Source organism: Melospiza georgiana, chromosome 6, assembly GCF_028018845.1.
Source record: "Melospiza georgiana isolate bMelGeo1 chromosome 6, bMelGeo1.pri, whole genome shotgun sequence".
Taxonomy (NCBI): Eukaryota; Metazoa; Chordata; class Aves; order Passeriformes; family Passerellidae; genus Melospiza; species Melospiza georgiana.
The window spans coordinates 53,226,986-53,246,952 of NC_080435.1; the positions used below are offsets into that span (position 1 = coordinate 53,226,986).

The 19,967-nt window shown below is 40.0% G+C and overlaps 2 protein-coding genes across 4 annotated transcripts in view; both read left to right on the forward strand.

Annotated features, from left to right (window-relative positions):
• PPP2R5C (protein phosphatase 2 regulatory subunit B'gamma) overlaps positions 1-4,934 on the forward strand; it is a 71,345-nt gene extending 66,411 nt beyond the window's left edge. For all 3 annotated transcript variants that reach the window (XM_058025679.1, XM_058025681.1, XM_058025680.1), the window contains 2 exons: positions 1,204-1,320; positions 2,021-4,934. In XM_058025679.1, the coding sequence (XP_057881662.1) occupies positions 1,204-1,320; positions 2,021-2,152 (249 nt within the window). In that variant the 3' untranslated portion in view covers positions 2,153-4,934. The remainder of the gene's footprint in view (positions 1-1,203; positions 1,321-2,020) is intronic.
• A 4,727-nt stretch (positions 4,935-9,661) lies between these two features.
• The window catches only part of DYNC1H1 (dynein cytoplasmic 1 heavy chain 1), a 44,544-nt gene continuing 34,238 nt past the window's right edge, over positions 9,662-19,967 (forward strand). The window contains exons 1-14 of the mRNA XM_058027321.1: positions 9,662-9,971; positions 12,345-12,432; positions 13,039-13,212; positions 13,439-13,694; positions 14,629-14,815; positions 14,985-15,256; positions 15,365-15,592; positions 16,065-17,141; positions 17,465-17,644; positions 18,567-18,716; positions 18,995-19,141; positions 19,288-19,428; positions 19,561-19,737; positions 19,850-19,960. Of these exons, the coding sequence (XP_057883304.1) occupies positions 9,701-9,971; positions 12,345-12,432; positions 13,039-13,212; positions 13,439-13,694; positions 14,629-14,815; positions 14,985-15,256; positions 15,365-15,592; positions 16,065-17,141; positions 17,465-17,644; positions 18,567-18,716; positions 18,995-19,141; positions 19,288-19,428; positions 19,561-19,737; positions 19,850-19,960 (3,459 nt within the window). The 5' untranslated portion in view covers positions 9,662-9,700. The remainder of the gene's footprint in view (positions 9,972-12,344; positions 12,433-13,038; positions 13,213-13,438; positions 13,695-14,628; positions 14,816-14,984; positions 15,257-15,364; positions 15,593-16,064; positions 17,142-17,464; positions 17,645-18,566; positions 18,717-18,994; positions 19,142-19,287; positions 19,429-19,560; positions 19,738-19,849; positions 19,961-19,967) is intronic.

The following is a 19,967-nucleotide window of genomic DNA, read 5'->3' on the forward strand; positions in this document are numbered from 1 at the left end:
TGATGACCTAAGTCATACATAAGCATTGCTTGAAGAGAATTTGATATACATGGTCACTTGCTATCACAAATGATAGGCCATTGCCTGTTTGGCTAAATAAGTAGATTGAGTTGTAGAAAAATTCAGAGTTCTATGGTATCCATTTCCTTTTCTTTCAAAGGAACTTTTCGTAAATACATTTTCTGATACTGGTTAACACCACCTGTATACAGTATATTCTGCATAGTCTGCTTGAAGAAAGCTAATATATGGAAGAAATTTAAAATACAAATTACTGAATGCTCCACTGAATTTGACATAAAGGTATAAATGCTTTTAGTGCTCTAGATAATGGACTTCTAGGAGTTTCTTTTTTCCTGAAATGTCTATTAACTTTCTAGTTTGTCTAATAACAGATGATTCTTGTTATTCAGACCTGTTCCTGATTCTGCTTGACACAAAAGTACAATTTAAGATTTCAAATCATTATATTTATTAAATCCTTGCTCTTACGGGTTTTTTAAATTTTTTCTCATTTGCATTGAGTTATTGGTACCTGGTTATTACTCAGATACCAAAATATTAATGAGGAAAAACTGATGAAAAGGCCTGTGTGTGCATGTAAATAACTTCTGAATTCAAAACTATATACACATCATCTGAAATAAAATAAGATCTGATGTATTGAGATTACTGGATAACAAAGATTTTGGGGTTTTTTAATTCCTAAAGTACTTTTATAATTGTTTTTCTTTCCAAAGACAGAAAAGGGTATTTTTTTGTTTGAAATCATATTAAATGTATATTAGGTATATTTGGTCTTTTAATAGTGTACTTTTTTATTCCAACACAAAATTGCATCAGCAAGTAAAATTATTGTGTTTGGATTCTTATATTGTTCACAGAGCACTTGACAATGTATTAATAAGGTTTCAGATTGCCAAAGTAGACATGCAATACTGACAAAATCTGAGTATTTTAAAATTGAGTCTCAGATAATCAAACCATCTTTTTTAATGCCTACTGTATTTTTCAGCAGGATATTTCTGCCAAGTGTGAAAGTATTGGAGTTCAATTCTAAAATCTATTACTTAATCCCTGGATGCATAAAATATTGAAGTTAATCTCAGATAACTAGTCATATCAATCAAGTGCTCAAATACACTCCTAGTGTTTAGTTATTATGACTAAGAATGATTATTTTAACATTTTGCATTTTATTAGTACCCCACATACAGTGACACGAGTTTGCTGAACAGTCCTGTTGCAATGGAAACAGACGGGCCTTTAATTGAAGATTTGCAGACGCTGAAAAAGACAGTGAAAGAAGAGGCTTGTCAGGTAAAGCCTTGTGGAGATAGCAAAGTGCTCCAATTTATGAATTCATTTCTTTAGGTGACTGTTAATCATGAACTTGGCTTGTATTTTCAGCCCCATAACCATTTGTTCTGTAGTAATAGGCTTCAGCAGGGCTGCTGCTTTGAAATGATAGTCTAGCAGCCAGAAGTAGTGTTATGTGTCTAATGCCCGTGAATCTGCTACATAGTCTCTTTTAAGGTTTCTTCTTAGAAACTTTGTTGGTCAGCTGGGACTTAGGTGACAATAAATAAATGGCTGAGTAAAATCCATGCAGTTTTTAATAAGGACTTGTTTATAGTCCTTATTAAAAAAAAAGAATAAACAAGTAAATTAGGGTAGGTGAGACAGACATGGGAACTACATAAAGACACCATTATAAAGTTAAAGGTACTTTGTTAGGAATATTGTCTGGTTTTGAGAGAGCATTGGCAAAATGGTAATGATGTCATGATTGTTAATAGCTTAGAATTTCATAGTTGTTTCTAGTTCTCCTCTTAGCAAAAAAAAAAAGGTTTTAATACTTGAAACTGCATAGATGGTAGGGTAAAGAGGAGAAAGTATAAACTTCTTTCCAGAGATTTTTTTTTTTCCTGTAAGTGAGTATACTGATGTGCAAGAAGTACTCTTAAATAATGTTTAGTAATCAGTATGTTTGGCTAACTTGGTTCTATTTTTATTTCAGGCACAAAAAGATCAGAAAAAAGATCGTCCTCTTGTGCGACGCAAGTCAGAACTGCCTCAGGATATCTATACCATGAAAGCCTTGGAATCACATTGCAGAGCTGATGAATTAATATCACATGATGGGCATTAAACTATTACAGTGAAATATTATTTTGGAGGAAAAGTTGTTTTCTTTTCTGGACTCAGTTCTACAGTAGAACTTAATTTTTTGTGCCATACCAATCAGTTACACACAAAGTCAAAGCTTTCTTCAACCCATTTCTGTAGGCAATAAAATAGAGTATGCAGCTCAAGATTAGTAGTTCAAACAATGGTAAATTACCCAGTTCCATTTGCAGAATATTGGGTTGACCATAATCAAGTGGACACAATTTCCTGGAGGTGTTGTCATAGTACCAACTAGCTGATATCATGCAGTTTTTATAGTCACATTTGAGAAAAATGTTCCATGAAATCTAAATAAGTGAATGACCAATAGTTGGTACTAATGATAAATGTGTGTTTTCAGAAGGAAAATTATTTCAGATATAAGTATTAAACTTTTTGTAGGATTTCTCAGCTTTACAGTTGTTTCAACATTATTGCTGTCTTGTTATATACCAGCAATTTTGAAAATACAATTATTCTTTCGTATTATAAAACATGGCTTACAAACTGGTAACATTCATGACAATCCTCAGTCATCATTCCTTTCTAAGAATTCTGTAAATTCATTTCTCTTTTACTTAGGGTAAAGATATATATATCTATATATACCACATCCTAATACTTTATGTATATTTAAAGCCATATCTTCCAGTCTTTAGTGTGTAATATGGCACCAGTATTCCAGATATGAACTGGTCGAAGAATTTTTCCTAAAATGAAAATTTGTTTACTATGACTGGGAATAGACTGAATATGAAATTTCATTTTAATTTTTTTCAAGTCAATAAAATAACTCTTTCACTGTTTTCTCCCTTATCTGAGCTTTTAATACTCAGCATTTTTCTTGGGCTCTAGGAGTTCAATATTCTGTGGCATATACTATGTGTGATTTCAGTTGCATCAGTTTTTATCTGAGAGATGAACACATCATAAGCTTATTAAAATTAAAAAAAAAGAAAAAAAAAGAACAGACTCTTGAATTCCATTCTGCTTCTTTTTAAATGAGTCTAAGAGCTGAGGAGATAGTGACCATAATTTTACCGTGAAAATATTTTTGTTGTTGTTGTAAAGAGCACATGTGCTGCAAATACACCTCACAAGTGAACTGAAAATGCATCTGAGTTGCTGATGATCTTCAAATGCTGCTATATATTCCACAAGATTACTTGCATGTAATGAGCTTTTTGTTGTAGATGGAAAAGCACGGGAGGAAAATCTCTTTTAAAATATAGTGCTTTGTCTTCAATATTTGATTTCTCTCAGGGTGGCCAGTATTTTGACTTACTTATCCTGCTTACAAGCTGTTTGAAATGTGTTCTGCTATTCTAAATGGGTGATTAGTTTCTTTTGTCTCTGGCAGTAACATGATATAACTTAATGTTTAATGTCTTGATGCATAAAGAGATAAAAAACGTGGCTTCTTTAAAAATAGTTTTGGTTTACTTTTTAAGGAAGTATAACATCTCCTGCATCCATAAAAAAAAGTATTGCTCAAAGCAGACATTCATAGTAACCTTGTGCAGATGTAGTGCCTGCTGTTTGTTGGTTGCATTTAACATTCAATTTCCAATATTTGTTACATTGTCTATTGGAAGAAAATTGTGAGTGGTAAATATTGGCTTACAACACCTAAATTTAAAGACCAACCCAACCTTTAAGTGGAATGTCCACTGTGTCTGAAAACATTTCCTGTAAAACTTGAAAAAGAAAATGCTTTACCATTAGGATAAACTATATGAAAACAGTTTAAAGATGCCTTCTACTTTTGAGGGAAAAAGGGTGCTTTTTTAATTGTGTAAAGCAACGTCTCTGTATTTTGATATACCATTGTTTGAACTTCCATCTTCAGCTGGTAGATTATCAGTTACCTTTGATTTTGGGTGTTCAGTATGTCTGTGCAAGAGATTGCTGAAAGGAATTATTCTTATGTTATCCAAGTGGGGGGGAAAAGCCCAACTGTATATCAGTGTTTGATTGATTGTGTGATACTCAACGTATAAGAACATCTTTCACTGTCTAGATTTTATTTTTATTCTTTATTGAAGATAAACACTCACCAAAAAGGGAAGTATTGTGATAATTTAGATGCTTCAAGTTCTCTATAAAGGCATATTTGAAATTTTGGGTCACTGAACATTTGCTTAGGCAATATTCCAAAATCTTACCATCACTAATGGTTTAGCATGTTTGTTATCAATATTTATATATTTCGTATAATCTTGTACTAAACAATTCTAAAACTAATACATCCAAAATAAAAAGAAAAATTAAAGTAGAATTTTGGTGACTGTTGTTCTTCATAAAGTTCTGTCTGATACCTTCCCCCATTTTCCAAAATTACACCTGTACATCAGGAATGTCGAAAGTAATATTACAAGTGTCTTTTTAGTGTGGCTTTAGTATGGCTTCATTTTAATATTGTACATACATTGTACCTTGTTTTATGGTAATAAGTAATAAAAATGTAGACTTCATATTTTGTACAGAATTGTCCTATGTACAGAATAAAAAGTTCCTAGAAACAGCAAAAATAGGTAAGTGGCACAATTATTTTTCATTAGACAATATCTGTAACATTATACGTTAGTGGAATGTTAAGTTCAAATGTACCTACATATTTTTTAACATTTTGTAATTCAATTTTTTGTTCTGGCATTGTTTCTGAAGAACTTCATACACCTGCCATTTAATATGCTTTTATCTAATTTTAAAACTTAAAAAAAAAAGGTGTATTATATGGACAAATAAAGAACATGTGAATTTTACTTGCTCATCATGAAACTAAGTTTAACACAAGGTGTTTGGGAGTGTGTTCATATTATCACTGGTAGCAGACTCATATGTGCAAATTAACTTCATAAATTTCACAAAAGCTAGACAAAATTATGGAAAGGCCATTAAGTAAAAAAAAAAAAGAAAAAGCAGGAATGATTGATACTCAGTAGAAAAAGCAGACTGCCTGTAGAACAGCAATCAGTACTAAAATCTGGTAGTGCTCTAATCTACAAATAGAAAAAAAGCATTTTTCATACTATAGTATTTTCCCCTGAAACATTTCTGTATTGACAGGCTTCAAGCAAAGTAACCATAAAATCTAGGATTATTTTGTGGTGCTTGATACACAATCAGGTGGCAAGGATATAGGGAAAAACTGAAGTCTGCAGTAAGGCTTGTCTTCCCTCTGCAATCCATAAAAATCTTCAAAAGAACTAAGGAAATTAGTCACATAAAGCTGACATTCAGTAACTGGGGGAGTTGGGGGTGGTTGGGCCTGGGATCAAGAGCTGACTACTGGCTTGAGTTACAAATATAAGATTGGAGTTACAGGTTAAGTCTGTGTAGTGAAACAGTTTTCTGCATGAGCTCAGTAGTAAACTCATCAAATCATGAATGAAAAACAAGATATTGAAACAACTGAGGCTCCAGTTATTCACCTTTGGAAATCAGGGTTAAATACATCTCAAAATACAGTGTTTTAAAATACTGAGAGCAATGACATTTTTTCCACATAAATACGTTAGTGAGTTGCCAGCTTTTTCAGGAAATGACCTTTAATCCTTGCCCTCTAAGGGAATTAGTCTCAGGGGCTTTGACCAGCAGTGCTTTTTTTGGCACTGCTTTCATGGTTTGGCTTTGTAGAATTGGAAAGGAAGGTGCTAGTGTAGCACATATTGCTTGTGTTTGGAGATGTGTTCGTTTGCTTTATCCACCTCACAAACATACGTACAGGAGATAGCTGTGATTTCAGGTTAGCCATGTTCTGCATTGTTTTATGGGCCACCCACCTAGAAGTGGAGCACTTCTGCCCCTTGGATCTTGTCCTTACTGTGTGCTGTGATTGTGAAGACTCTGACTGTGTATAGCTAATTAAGAAATGCCATTCTAATTACCATATCGCTGTCTCCCTGGATTATAGTTTCTTTTCTATGAGGAGACTTGGCTTGGGCTGTCTTTACTTTATGCAATAAAACTGGATGTAGTTAAACATTTTGTATGAACAAATTCCCAAGGGAGCATTGACTGTGGAGCTCAAAGAAGGCAGTGCATTCATTATTCCTTGCTCAGCTCACTGACGAGCAGCAGGGCTGCAGCTGGCTCTCGCTGGAGCCAGGCACGCGGGGACTGCATTCATTCCCTCCCCAGGGAGGTTTGTAAGCACTGACCCTGTGGTGAGGAAGGGAGAGGGCAGTCACATAATTGCCTTGAGCTATTTTAGGCATTTTTGTGATCCAAAAAACCACACTGAGCAGGTTCATGCTAGCATGAAGACCCTGCCATAGTAATTTTTCTAGTAGATTCGCTGTAGTATTAAAGCTGCAGGAGGATTAGAGATGGGAAAGGAGGTGATTTGCCCTAATGGTTACCTCTTGGGGTATTTTCCTTTGGTTTTGGTCTAAAATACTACCAAATTAATATTAAGTATAGAAAAAAAAATCCTTTTTTTTCCCCCTGCTGAAGTTCTTTCTTTTATAAATTACAAAAAAGGTTTTGTTTCTACATACATTGTATTGCATTTTCTAGAAGTAAGTCTTGTGTCTTGACAAGTCCTGTTTTCATTATGAACCTCTGAAATACGTGTCTTTAGTTAAATTACATGGGAAATGTGTCATATTGGCAGTCTTTCCCTTTGGGTGGCTGATTGCAGTGGCTTCTCACACCTATAAGAAGGGCCAGGTCTTCTGTGAACCTGGGAAAAGGACATAGATAATTAACTAGAACCAGATCAAGGCAAATGCTTTTTCACCCTGACTGAGCAAGTAAAGCCTTTCCTCTCTCTGTAGGCTTTGACTGCAGAAGAGAACTTATGTTAAAAATTAGTTTCTCTTGCCTGTGCCTCAGTTTCCTTTAACTTAATTTGCATCTTCCTCCTGCTCCCCTTAGCACAGTAGATAAAGCTGAAGAGATTAAAGGAATACAAAGTCTCTACCTACGCTGGCTTTTAGTTGCAAGTGGCCTAACACTTGATATCAGAATTCAAGACTTCCTCAATTTGATGAGGATTTCTGATTTTAAAACCTACAGTAAGATGAGACTTGTTGAGGATTTTTGACCCTACTTTTTCTACAAGTCAGCAGCAATATATATAAATATTTACTTGGAAATTAAAATTTCCTATCCCTGTCCTGCTTTTTTCTACTTACTTCCTTATTTTCCTTATTAGCATTTTTTCCTGGCAACAGTTTTACAGCAGTGAGATATTGCATCTTGCATTGTAAGCTACAGGAAATTCTGTGACAGTTTGGCGTGGCAGATGATGACTGCTCCAGAAGAATGAGCCTGCCTGTACTTGGAATCATTGCTTGAGCTCACCTCCAAAGAGATGCCAAGTTACACTTGAGATGTATCTAGGTTGTTTAGGAATATTATCAACACCCTTCTATTCAACATCTCCACATCCGGAATGTGAATTTAACCTGTGGGTTTGGGGTGCTTGGCCTGTGCTGGTGTTTACTGTGTGGATGTAAGAAGTAGCTAATTCTCCCTGCATTGGAAAGCTGTCAGCCAAGACAGGATAGCATGGGTGGAATTCAGACAGCTATGCAAAGTTAGCACTTTTTTCATACAAAACACAATCCTGGAACAACCTGAGTGTAGAAGAATTACAAGGTGTGGACAAACTAGACTTCAGAAAATTGAAATAGGTGAGTGTTGTATTAAACACTTTCTCAGTAACCATTCTATGAACAGAGCATTCAGAGATGTATCTACCAGTATATTTCTTCATCAAAAAATTACCTTGGTGGGAGGGGGTGTGTGCTAAATAGGTTTGATTCATCAAAAAACAATCACCTCTGTTCGTTTTGGTTCTTGCAGTTGAAACTTAGTTCCTGAACAAATATTTTTTCTTCCAGACAGGAATGTTAGAGATTTTTATTACTTAAGAAATCTGTTTTTTCAAAGGTAAACTGGCCTCAAAAATGCTTTAGGAGCCTGCCTGAACATGGCATGCTTTTTCCCTTGGTAGAATAGAGGAGCTGGGATATGTGGGTGGGCTTTGCAGATTTCTAGTGTCCTAGCTGGACATAAACACTTTAATTCTGAGTTACACTTGTGTAGAGGCTTACAGATCAGGTCTTCCTTTGCTAGGCAGGATATTCTACCACAGCTTCCTTATTTCTTGGGCAGTACATCTGAACAGATCCTGGGCCTGGGGGTCTGTGCATTTCCCTGTGTGTCTATTGAAATGCATGGGAGGTTCAGATGCAGTTTTGTACAGTTGTCTTGCTTTTCTTTTGGGGACAACCCAAAGAAAACCCATTCCCTTTTCTACTTCCCTATGAGCAAAAGCTGGAGTTTCAGTCTGTGGGTCACCCACTATCCCTGGTGTACTTTTGGGGAGTCAGTGGAATTGCTTTGGAACTTCACTGCCCCCTCCCCTCTCCCAGACACCTCCAAATGCAGTCAGGACTGGGGGACTAGTTTGGGCCAGGAGGAACAGGATGGTCCATCTCAGCAGCAGTGAGTTAAACTCATCTGATACCTCCAGCAGTCAAACATACAATGAGGTGTGGCAGCTGTAACAGTTGTTTAAGAATTTTTAAAAATTAAATTCTTTCATTTTTAATAAAATCCCCTTTCTCACTGAAGTACTCTTTGTCCCTGTCTCCTTTTATGTCCTTTGCTTTTGGGAAGCAGTTTCACCAAAGACTGGGATTAATGGTTTGGGTGCCAGATTGATTAAACAGTAATTAGTACAGCTGGCTGGCTGGGCATGTAAAGCACAGAGATACTTCACTGAAGAGCCCTTGCAGTTGGCCTGCTGCTTTCTTCACAGGAATATGTCATTTTCGCCACCTGACCTAATGGCTTCTGGCCTAATTTTTCACATGAAATAATCACTATTTACCTTTGGACAAATGAGCCTCGGGCCTGCTTTATCTTCCGGGTAAGGAGGCAACAGCGACAGGACACATCTCCCGGGTGCTGCTGCATTCCCCTTTTCCCTCACAACCTGCCCTCTCCTTCCAGAATAAACCACTGTGGAAGGGGATAAAACCCTTGTGGAAGGGTTCCTGTGGGGAACTTTTCACTAGCTGAAAGGAGCTTATAAGAAAGACGCAGAGGAGCTTTTTACAAAAACATGTAGTGACAGAACAAGGGGAATGGATTCAGACTGAAAGAGAGTAGGTTTAGATTAGCTATTTAGGAGGACGTTCTTCACAGTGAGGATGGCGAAGCACTGAAACGGGTTGCCCAGAGAAGCTGTGGGCGCCCATCCCTGACAGTGCTCTAGGCCGTGTTGGATGGGGCCCTGAGCCGCCTGGTCTAGTACAAGGTGGTGCTGCCTATGGTAGGCGTGCTGGAACCGTGATTTTTAAGGTCTCTCCCAAGACAACCCGCTCCGTGATTCCACGAATAGGCGGCGGCGGGGAGCGGCCGCTGCCCGGGCGGGGCGGGGCGGAGCGGGCCCGCCCGTCCCAGGCTCCCCCGCGGCGCGGCCGGGCGGGGCTGGCGGCGCGGCGGGCGGGCTCAGCCGGGGCGCGGCCGGGCGGGCGGAGCGCGGTGCCGGCCGGTGTCCCTCTGCCTCGGCATGTCCGACTCCGGCGGCGGCGGGGGCGGCGGCCCCGGCGGCGAGGAAGGTGGCATGGAGGTGTCGGGCTCGGCTGTGCAGAACGTGGCCGACGTGTCGGTGCTGCAGAAGCACCTGCGCAAGCTGGTGCCGCTGCTGCTGGAGGATGGCGGCGAGGCGCCGGCGGCGCTGGAAGCGGCGCTGGAGGAGAAGGGCGCCGTGGAGCATATGCGCAAGTTCCTCTCCGACCCGCAGGTGCACACGGTGCTGGTGGAGCGCTCCACACTCAAAGGTGAGGCGGGAGCGGAGCCGCCGCGGTGGCAAAATGGCCGCTGCCGGCCGCGGCCGCCGCCCTGCCGCGGGTGGGAGGGGCGCGCCTCCGCCGCGGCCCCGCTCCGCGCTCCGCCTCAGCGCGGCCCCGGCCGGGAGGCGCCGCGCCGGGCACCGCGGCTTCGCTGTCGGGCTCGGGCGGTGGCGGCACAGCCTGGGCTGCGGGCGGGTCCCGCTGGCCGCCGCCCGGCCTCCCCCGCCGCCTTTGTTCCGCGGTCCGGGCCCAGGCGGATGCGCGGCGGGGCTGCGGGCTCGGTGTGAGCGCAGATCCGGGCGTGCTGCGGCCGCGGCCGGCCCTGCTTGGAAAGGCACCGAAAATGCTTTGTCAGCCGGCCGTGGCAGCGCTCCTGAGGCAGCCAGGCTGCTCGGGAAGTGACCTCCTGGGCGAGGCAGAGAGCCGCTGTGAAACAGAGCGAGAGCGCCAAAACCCCGGATAAAGGCAAAAAAATAACCAAGCCTGAATCGACCTGTAAAAAGCGTTGTTTCATGGTTAAATAGGGAGGTCCTGTAATTGACAAAGGAGATGTGGGCCTTGCCCTGCCTTTGTTTCGTTATCGAAGCCTGGTGGCCGTGGTGCTTGCGCTCAGAAGCGCATCAAATGCTGCATGAAATGCAGCCAAGCTCAGACTGTGGCTGGAGTGTCTTTGTTACTCATGTGCTGCTGTAACTGTTTGTTTCGAAAATGACTTGTCAACAAATCTGTTGCTAAATAGGCTCTTAGTGTCACAGAATGGAGCCTAATATGCAGTGACAAAATGCAGCAAGGTTTCATCAATAATACAGGCTTTTACTGTTAAACAAGCCCCTCCAGTCCATAAATGGCTACCTGCCTGCCAGCGTGAGCTTGCAAAATTCTATTCAATTTCGGAATCCCTACTCCTAGTATGCTGGTGGTTCTGTTCCTGTATATATCAAATCCTAATAAAATCGTATCTCATATTGTGCTATTTAACATGTCAATAAGAAGAGAAACAATTTAACGTCCTGATGTATGCCCTGCGGTTGTTGCATACAGAAACATCAAGAAGGTTCTTTCACTTGCTGTCTATTAATTGTAAACTTAAGATATTGCTTAAAAATACCCCATCATTGTTTATTTTTTGCCTATATCCAGATCATCCTCCTCTTTCCCCTTCCAAAGTTTGAGATGTCTTTTCCAGTAGGGTTAATTTTCTCAAAGAGAACAAAAGAACTGCTGTCTTTATGAATTCATGAAACAGTGTTTAAAAAGGTTTAAAGAAAACCATTTAATATTAATGCAGATGATTCCTGCATTTTTGCTATGCCTGGATCGTGAGAATGGTTATCCCTAGTTAAGGTTGGAAATAATATCGTGGTGATCAGTTATCTCCAGGCTCATGGCACAGGTATTCTTATATATGTATGCATGAAAAGAAATTGAGAGACTCATTACGAGTCAAAAGCCAAAAACTAATTTATGATGCACAGATGCCATTTCTGTCCATGTCTTCTGGTTTAATAGCAGTTACTTGGGCAGAGTGGATTTTGTGAATGACAGCCAGGTGTAGCAGATCTGAAATCTCCAGCAGCATATGGAAAGCTCTGACACTGTTAAAAACTGTTGTTATTGAAGCTTGTCCATGGATTGCCTTGCATGAAGTAGATTATTGATTACAAGTACAATAAAACAGAAGCCTTATTTCTGCACAATGAAAGCTGCATTCTGGATTCACCATCTCCCCAGCCTGCAAGGGACAGAGCAGGGCAGAGTCTGCTGTAAAGTGTCCAGCCAGAGTGTGTCCCCCAGCCGGGAGTCACCTTCTGCACTGGAATCACTGCATTGCAGCACGGCTGCCTGCATCCTCAGCAATTACATCAGCTGTGATGCACTGAGTACTTCCCACGGCTTGGCTTCTTGTTCTGCCAAGACATTTTTGTTGTTGTTGTTCAGAGACTTAATTTCCAAATCATTTTCAAAGTAAATGTCTGAAAATGCAAAGCCACCTTTGGAAGAAAAAAGCAGCTGTTTAATGTTCTCACTGAAGCATAGTTGTCCTGGCAACATACCTCTGAAATAAATGCACATTCTGTATTGCAGATTTCTCTCTCATATAACTCTTCTGTGACTTATAATTCACTTACTGTAATTCTTTATTATTTTTATAGCAAGCTAAATCTTAATGGAGTTTTGTTTAAAGACAATGAACCCATTCTGCATCTGAGACATATTGCAAAGCTACATGTGACCTAATTTAGTTAATTAAGTTGGTGTGGAGCTTAAAGGTTAGGAAATAGTCTGATAACAACAGAAGGTGGTTGAGAAGGAGTGGCAGATGTGTTAGAAATTATTTCTTACATACAATATTTTTTGCAGAGGATGTGGGAGATGAAGGAGAAGAGGAAAAAGAGTTCATTTCCTACAGTATCAGCACTGACATTCATTATGGAATAAAGTCAAACAGGTGAATTAGTAAATGAGATCTTAACATTTCTACTCTATGTATGTAAAACTTGTATAAGCAAATTTACTTGCTGTACCTACAAATTTACCTTCGGTTTGCCTATTGCTTTCAGGCAGTTTTTTTATTCAAGCTTGCCAAGGCAGAGGCTCTGATAAAAAAAGGGTGTATCATGAGGCTGAAAGGAGTGGACCTAGGACTTCTAGCTATGGGCTATTAATTTTGGCTTACATGCAGCTGTAACATACACAACTTGGGTTCAATATTCTTTGGTTATGTCTGGCTGGTTACATATTTATTTACTATTTATGCCTCACTTACATTGAGACATATTTGACTCTGAAACTTTGTAAAATATGTTTGTCTTTAGTGTGCACCTATTTCAGAGTCCTTATTGATAACTCAGCTTGCTTATTGCTGAACTGTAAAGATGTATTTATTTGGAAGACTTGTATTCAAGTCTCTTAGAAGAAGGATTGTGAAGTGTGATGATACTTTTTAGATTTTACTTTTAGATTGCCATTTGGCTCCTAACCTTGCAGTCAGATTTAAGCTGTTGTCACTGAAGTGTCAGATGATTGGTCAGTAACTCTCTTCTCTGTTCTGTAGCCTGGCGTTCATTAAACGTACAGCAGTGATCGATGCTGACAAACCAGTGTCTTCCCAGCTCAGAGTGCTCACTCTCAGTGAGGATTCTCCATATGAAACACTGCACTCTTTCATTAGCAATGCTGTTGCTCCCTTCTTCAAGTCCTATATCCGAGAATCTGGCAAAGCAGACAGGTAATTCAGTAGAAATGCTGCATTTCTGTGCTAATGAACTGAAGTGTTGAATGATTAAAAAAAGGTAACAAACAACAGTGACTCTTCAAGGTGAATCACATGAATTGTTTTAGCACATGGTTGGTATGATGCTGTTGCTGACTCTGGGGAAACAGTTCAGGTCTAAATGTGTTATGTATGGTTTTTTGGTTTGCCTTCTTACATGTAAACATCTGTGCTTTTTCAGGGATGGAGATAAGATGGCTCCTTCAGTTGAGAAAAAGATTGCAGAGCTTGAAATGGGCCTCTTGCATTTGCAACAGAATATTGAAATTCCAGAGATCAGTCTGCCCATCCATGCAACCATTACTAATGTTGCCAAGCAGTGTTATGAACGTGGAGAAAAACCAAAAGTTACAGATTTTGGTGAGAAGGCTGAGGATCCATTGTTCCTTAATCAGTTACAGTCTGGAGTCAACCGCTGGATTAGAGAAATACAAAAGGTAACCAAATAAAGAACAGGGGGAAAAAAACAACCAAGTAGTAAGAACTTCTGTGTAGTACTGTGTATCTTCTTCACAGATTAACTGGTAAAATGCTGCTTGTGCAGGATGCTCTGAAGATCTCAGACCAGGTTTTTGAGTCACCAGAAACATTGGTCTAAATTAGGCTAAGTCTAGTCTAAAATTAGGCTGAGCCTAGTCTAAATTTGGAATCTAGTCTAAATTGTTTGACAAATAACCAAGAGTATGACTTTGTTTTACATATTGTAATAGACTCAAGTAAATGGCAGTAATCCTGTGAATTTTGTAATTGTTCTTCAAATCTTTACAGACTGAACAGCAGATTGATACAGCAGATTGAGGAGCACATCTGATTTGGCCTGTTTTGTTATTTCCCCCTGGTGCATCCACAACCACAATGGTTGCTCCAGCCCTATCTCATAATCTCATACTTCTGCCTGTTACTTTTCAAAAGAGCTTCTGTTCTGTTGGTGTTACTCAAAAGCAGCATCTGAGATACTAGTCTGGCTTTTTGCCTCTGTTGCACAAGAAACACCTATTGCTCATGGAACAGTGTTGTCTTTTCTTGCTTAAGAGCATAAAACATTTGTTATCTTGTCTGGCTCATCTGCCTTTAACCAGAATACAGACACTGCTCAGGAAAGCAGGCAGGTGACATTTTTAGGCTATGCTGAGGATTATTACATGAGGGTCCTAAAACCAACCTTTAGGATCTTTGGAATTACACTTTTCACATGTTGCATACAGTTCCTACACTTTTCAAAGAATGAGTGCCAGAACTGTCTGAGGTTGGGTTATTAAAACCTGGCTGTTGTTGCATGTTTCAATTATATTTAAGCAAGTTTTTACAGGTGAAGCATATAAATTAAATGCTTTTCTTTCTTCCTTTCTCTTTCTCTCCATTACCTTGCAGGTGACCAAATTAGATCGAGATCCTGCATCAGGCACTGCATTACAGGAGATAAGCTTCTGGTTAAATTTGGAAAGGGCTCTGTACCGCATTCAGGAAAAACGGGAAAGTCCAGAAGTTCTGCTGACTCTGGACATTCTGAAACATGGCAAACGTTTCCATGCTACTGTCAGCTTTGATACTGACACAGGTAAAGTATCTGTTCAATAACATTTCTCTCAAATGTCATACAGAACTGTTAATAAACCTGAACATTGTGCTGCAAAGAGCAGTGCTGTTGCGAAGAACTTTGGACTGGTTAGAGGTAGAGATTTTGGTCAATGAAATGAAAAGTTATATGCAAAATCTTTTCCATTTAGGTCTGAAACAGGCACTGGAAACTGTGAATGACTATAATCCACTGATGAAAGACTTTCCACTGAATGACTTGCTGTCTGCTACGGAGCTGGACAAAATCAGACAGGCCCTTGTTGCAATATTTACCCATTTGAGAAAAATCAGGAACACAAAGTACCCAATCCAACGGGCATTGCGTTTAGTGGAGGCTATTTCAAGAGATCTGAGCTCGCAGCTGCTTAAAGTGTTGGGAACCAGAAAACTGATGCATGTGGCCTATGAAGAATTTGAAAAGGTATGTTATGGCTTTGTGATACTGGTTGCTGTATTTTTGTGTTGGACAGTGACTTTCAGGCAGGATTTAATTTGGGAGCTGAATTTCCTTTTCTAAAACTTTTTTCAGGTAATGGTTGCGTGCTTTGAAGTATTCCAAACCTGGGATGATGAATATGAGAAGCTGCAAGTTCTGCTGAGGGATATCGTGAAGAGAAAAAGGGAGGAGAACTTGAAGATGGTGTGGCGCATCAATCCTGCTCACAGGAAACTCCAAAGTCGTCTTGATCAAATGAGGAAATTCAGACGTCAGCATGAGCAGCTGAGAGCTGTCATTGTGAGAGTCTTGCGACCTCAGGTAATCTTGGTTGTTACAAAACAGAAAATCTGAGTGGCTTCTTCAGGAGTGTTACTGTTACTTGAAGTTAGCAACACAAATGTAGTGTAACGTTCAGTTTCCATGTTTAGTTTTGAGCGCTTGCTAATAGGCTTACCTTTAATTCTGACTTACATTGCATAATACATGCTTGTGTTAATAAACTCAGCAAGTCTAGACATAACACAGAGGAGATTAATAAATGTTTAAATCCTTGAACTTGGCTAAACCACAGTGGAAAATGAGATTATGCTGCACAGTAGTGGAAGTTTGCAAAGTGACTGTGCTGCCTTGTTCCTACTGGAAGTTAATTCTGAAGCATGACTGAAAGTTTGTTAAAAATTTGTCACTGATTGGCTGGGGATTTGTGCAATATTTTTTAGAACCAACTGCATTTTGCTACTTCAGGGAAATTTTGAAGTATCCAGCTCACTAAATTTTGATTCTAATATAGGTAACAGCTGTTGCCCAGCAAAATCAAGGAGAGGTACCTGAACCACAGGATATGAAAGTAGCAGAAGTCCTTTTTGATGCTGCAGATGCTAATGCAATTGAAGAAGTCAATCTTGCTTATGAGAATGTTAAGGAAGTAGATGGATTAGATGTTTCCAAAGAAGGTACAGAAGCCTGGGAGGCAGCAATGAAGCGCTATGATGAGAGAATTGACAGAGTTGAAACAAGGATAACAGCCCGTTTGAGGGACCAGCTCGGTACAGCGAAGAACGCCAATGAAATGTTCCGAATCTTCTCGCGCTTTAACGCCCTGTTTGTGAGACCTCACATTCGCGGCGCCATTCGTGAGTACCAAACACAGCTGATCCAGCGTGTGAAGGATGATATTGAGTCTCTTCATGACAAATTTAAAGTTCAATATCCGCAGAGTCAGGCGTGTAAAATGAGTCACGTTCGTGACTTGCCTCCTGTGTCTGGGTCTATAATTTGGGCAAAACAGATCGACAGGCAGCTCACCGCTTACATGAAGCGTGTGGAGGATGTCCTTGGCAAAGGCTGGGAGAACCATGTGGAAGGTCAGAAGCTGAAGCAGGATGGAGATAGCTTTCGCATGAAGCTTAACACTCAGGAGATCTTTGATGACTGGGCAAGAAAAGTTCAGCAGCGCAACCTTGGCGTGTCTGGTCGCATTTTCACCATCGAAAGCACTCGTGTTCGAGGCCGAACTGGAAACGTCCTGAAACTGAAAGTCAACTTCCTTCCAGAAATAATTACACTTTCCAAAGAAGTCCGAAACCTGAAGTGGCTTGGTTTCCGTGTCCCACTAGCAATTGTCAACAAAGCTCACCAAGCAAACCAGCTCTATCCATTTGCTATTTCTCTCATTGAAAGTGTCCGCACATACGAGCGAACGTGTGAGAAGGTAGAAGAGCGTAACACTATCTCACTGCTGGTCGCTGGCCTGAAGAAAGAGGTGCAGGCTTTGATTGCAGAAGGAATTGCACTCGTGTGGGAATCATACAAGCTTGATCCATACGTGCAGCGCTTGGCTGAGACTGTGTTCAGCTTCCAGGAAAAGGTTTGTGTTTTCTGTCAAAATCTGCAAAACTTTTACATTTATAACTCAGTAATGTGTGGTTATCCAAAAGTGTCATTGGATAGCTGAGAACCAGTTCTGCAGCTCTTGGTTTAAGTAGCTGATTGAGTCTGCACAAATTGGCCAACTGGATGGATCTTTTAATAGTGCTAAAATTGCTATTAGCAGTACTGTTTTCATTGATATTGCTAAAATTGATGGTTTGCTGCATCCAAATAAAGATACATGATTAACCATTACTGAATTATTGTTTCCTTGATCTAACCTGTCAAACTAAACATCTCATTTTTCCTAAACTGTCTTAGGTGGATGATCTGCTCATTATTGAAGAGAAGATAGACCTGGAAGTGAGATCATTGGAAACATGCATGTATGATCACAAGACTTTCTCTGAAATCTTGAACAGAGTTCAGAAAGCTGTGGATGATTTAAATCTTCATTCATACTCAAATTTGCCAATCTGGGTCAATAAGTTGGATATGGAGGTAAGTTTGAGATCAAGGAGTAGTATATGTTTAGAGGTAACATTTTATTCAGGTGCAAAATATATTTTGATTATTGTCTTCATAGTCACCCAGGGAAACTTTTCTTTATAGTCACACCAGAGACTAAATTTTCATTCCCTGAAAATTTCAGTGCATTTTTGGTATGCAGAAGATACAAGACTGTGTTGGGGTTTTTTTAGAATTTTGGGATCAGTAATTCAAGGGGAGTTTGTCTTTTGAAGAAAAAAGTTTGATACAGTTTGACAGCCTAGAGGATGCTGGGGACCAAGGTAGATAAAGTGCAGTGGAAATGTGCTGTCCTGGTAGCAAAGACTTGTTGCCATCATATTGTTTGCTTCTGCCTGTTAAGTTTCAGGTTATTGGTCACTAGGCTAACTTCACTATGATTAAAATTCTTTAATTACATTAAAGTCCATGAGGAGGAGAAGAAATTTTGAATTATATTCAGTGCAAATTTACCAAAACTCCTAAACCTCTTTAATTGTGGAATGGTTTGGGTTGGTAGAGACCTTAGAGATCATCTAGTTGCAGTCCCCATGCCATGGGCAGTGATGCCATTGATTTGGTAGCTGAAAGCCCCATCCAGCTTGGCCTGGAACACTTCCAGGGATGGGGCATCCATAACTTCTCTGGGCAACCTGTTCCAGTGCCTTACCACCCTAACACTAATCTAAACTTCCTTTCTTTCAATTTAAAGCCATTATTCCCTGTCTTACTGCTACAAGTCCTAGTAAACAGTCCCTTCAATTCTTGTAAGCCCCTTCTGGTGCTGGAATGGCTTAGTAAAGGAGCATTTGGTTCTTTGAGGTGCTGTAGTGTGCCCATCAGAATATATTGATAGTGGGGATCTTCATGCCGTGAATATGCAGGTTTTTCCTCCAATGTGCCTCATTTTCTTTAGATTGAAAGAATCCTGGGTGTTCGTTTGCAAGCTGGACTGAGGGCCTGGACCCAGGTTCTTCTGGGACAAGCAGATGACAAAGCAGAAGTTGACATGGATACAGATGCTCCTCAAGTGAGCCATAAGCCTGGTGGTGAACCCAAGATCAAAGTAAGTTTTCCTGTGGGGTTTTTTTGCATTAGATTTTGTTGGTTGGTTGGTTGGTTGGTTGGTTTTTTTCTGTATTGTCAATTAACTAATGCAGAAATTATTTCTGAGGCCTGTATGGTAGATGACTATTTCTTCTTGCATCTGTTTTTGGAGAAATATTTTCCTCTTTCCATTTACGTGCAAGTTGATTTTTAAAAAATACTTCTTGAAGTCCAAAATTCTTGTCTATGTGTAGCAGTATCTGCCAGTAAAATTGTGTGTTTTTACTATTTTTGCAGAACATTGTACATGAACTAAGAATAACCAACCAGGTGATCTACTTGAATCCACCAATTGAAGACTGTAGATACAAACTTTACCAAGAAATGTTTTCTTGGAAAATGGTAATCCTGTCGCTGCCAAGAATTCAAAGTCAGAGATACCAGGTAAGTGTAATGCAGCTGTATCTAAGTCAGAGCAATTGCTTTCACTTAGTAATTAGCTGTCCTCAATATATTAGTGTGTTGATCTAAAACCAAACCTGAGTGCCCTGGAAGTTTGTGTATATCACAAGTGTAACTGTGGTTCTTAGGTTGGAGTGCACTATGAGCTGTCTGAGGAAGAGAAGTTCTATCGTAACGCATTGACAAGGATGCCTGATGGCCCTGCAGCCCTGGAGGAATCATACTCAGCTGTCATGGGAATTGTGACTGAAGTGGAGCAGTATGTCAAGGTAGGAGGCTGACAGGATATAGTGGAACAGCTAAAATTAACATGGACTCTCAGTTTTCCTGGGGGCTGGAGGGAAACCCATCTTTTGGAATATACTGGAGAAGTTCTGAACATTGTGAAATACCTCCATCAGGTTTGGCTGCAGTACCAGTGTCTGTGGGACATGCAGGCTGAAAATATATACAACCGTCTTGGAGAAGACCTGAATAAGTGGCAGGCCCTTTTGGTTCAGATAAGAAAGGCAAGAGGAACATTTGACAATGCAGAAACCAGAAAGGAATTTGGACCTGTTGTCATAGACTATGGCAAGGTGAGAAATCTTAATTATTTGTTGTGATAAATGCATTGAATTTCAGAAAAGGTGTATAACTGAAAATAGCAAGGGTGACAACTTACTGTTATGTAATATTATTCACTTGTAGGTACAATCAAAGGTGAACTTGAAGTATGACTCCTGGCACAAGGAGGTGCTCAGCAAATTTGGCCAAATGCTTGGTCAGAACATGACAGAGTTTCATTCACAAATTTCTAAGGTAAGAA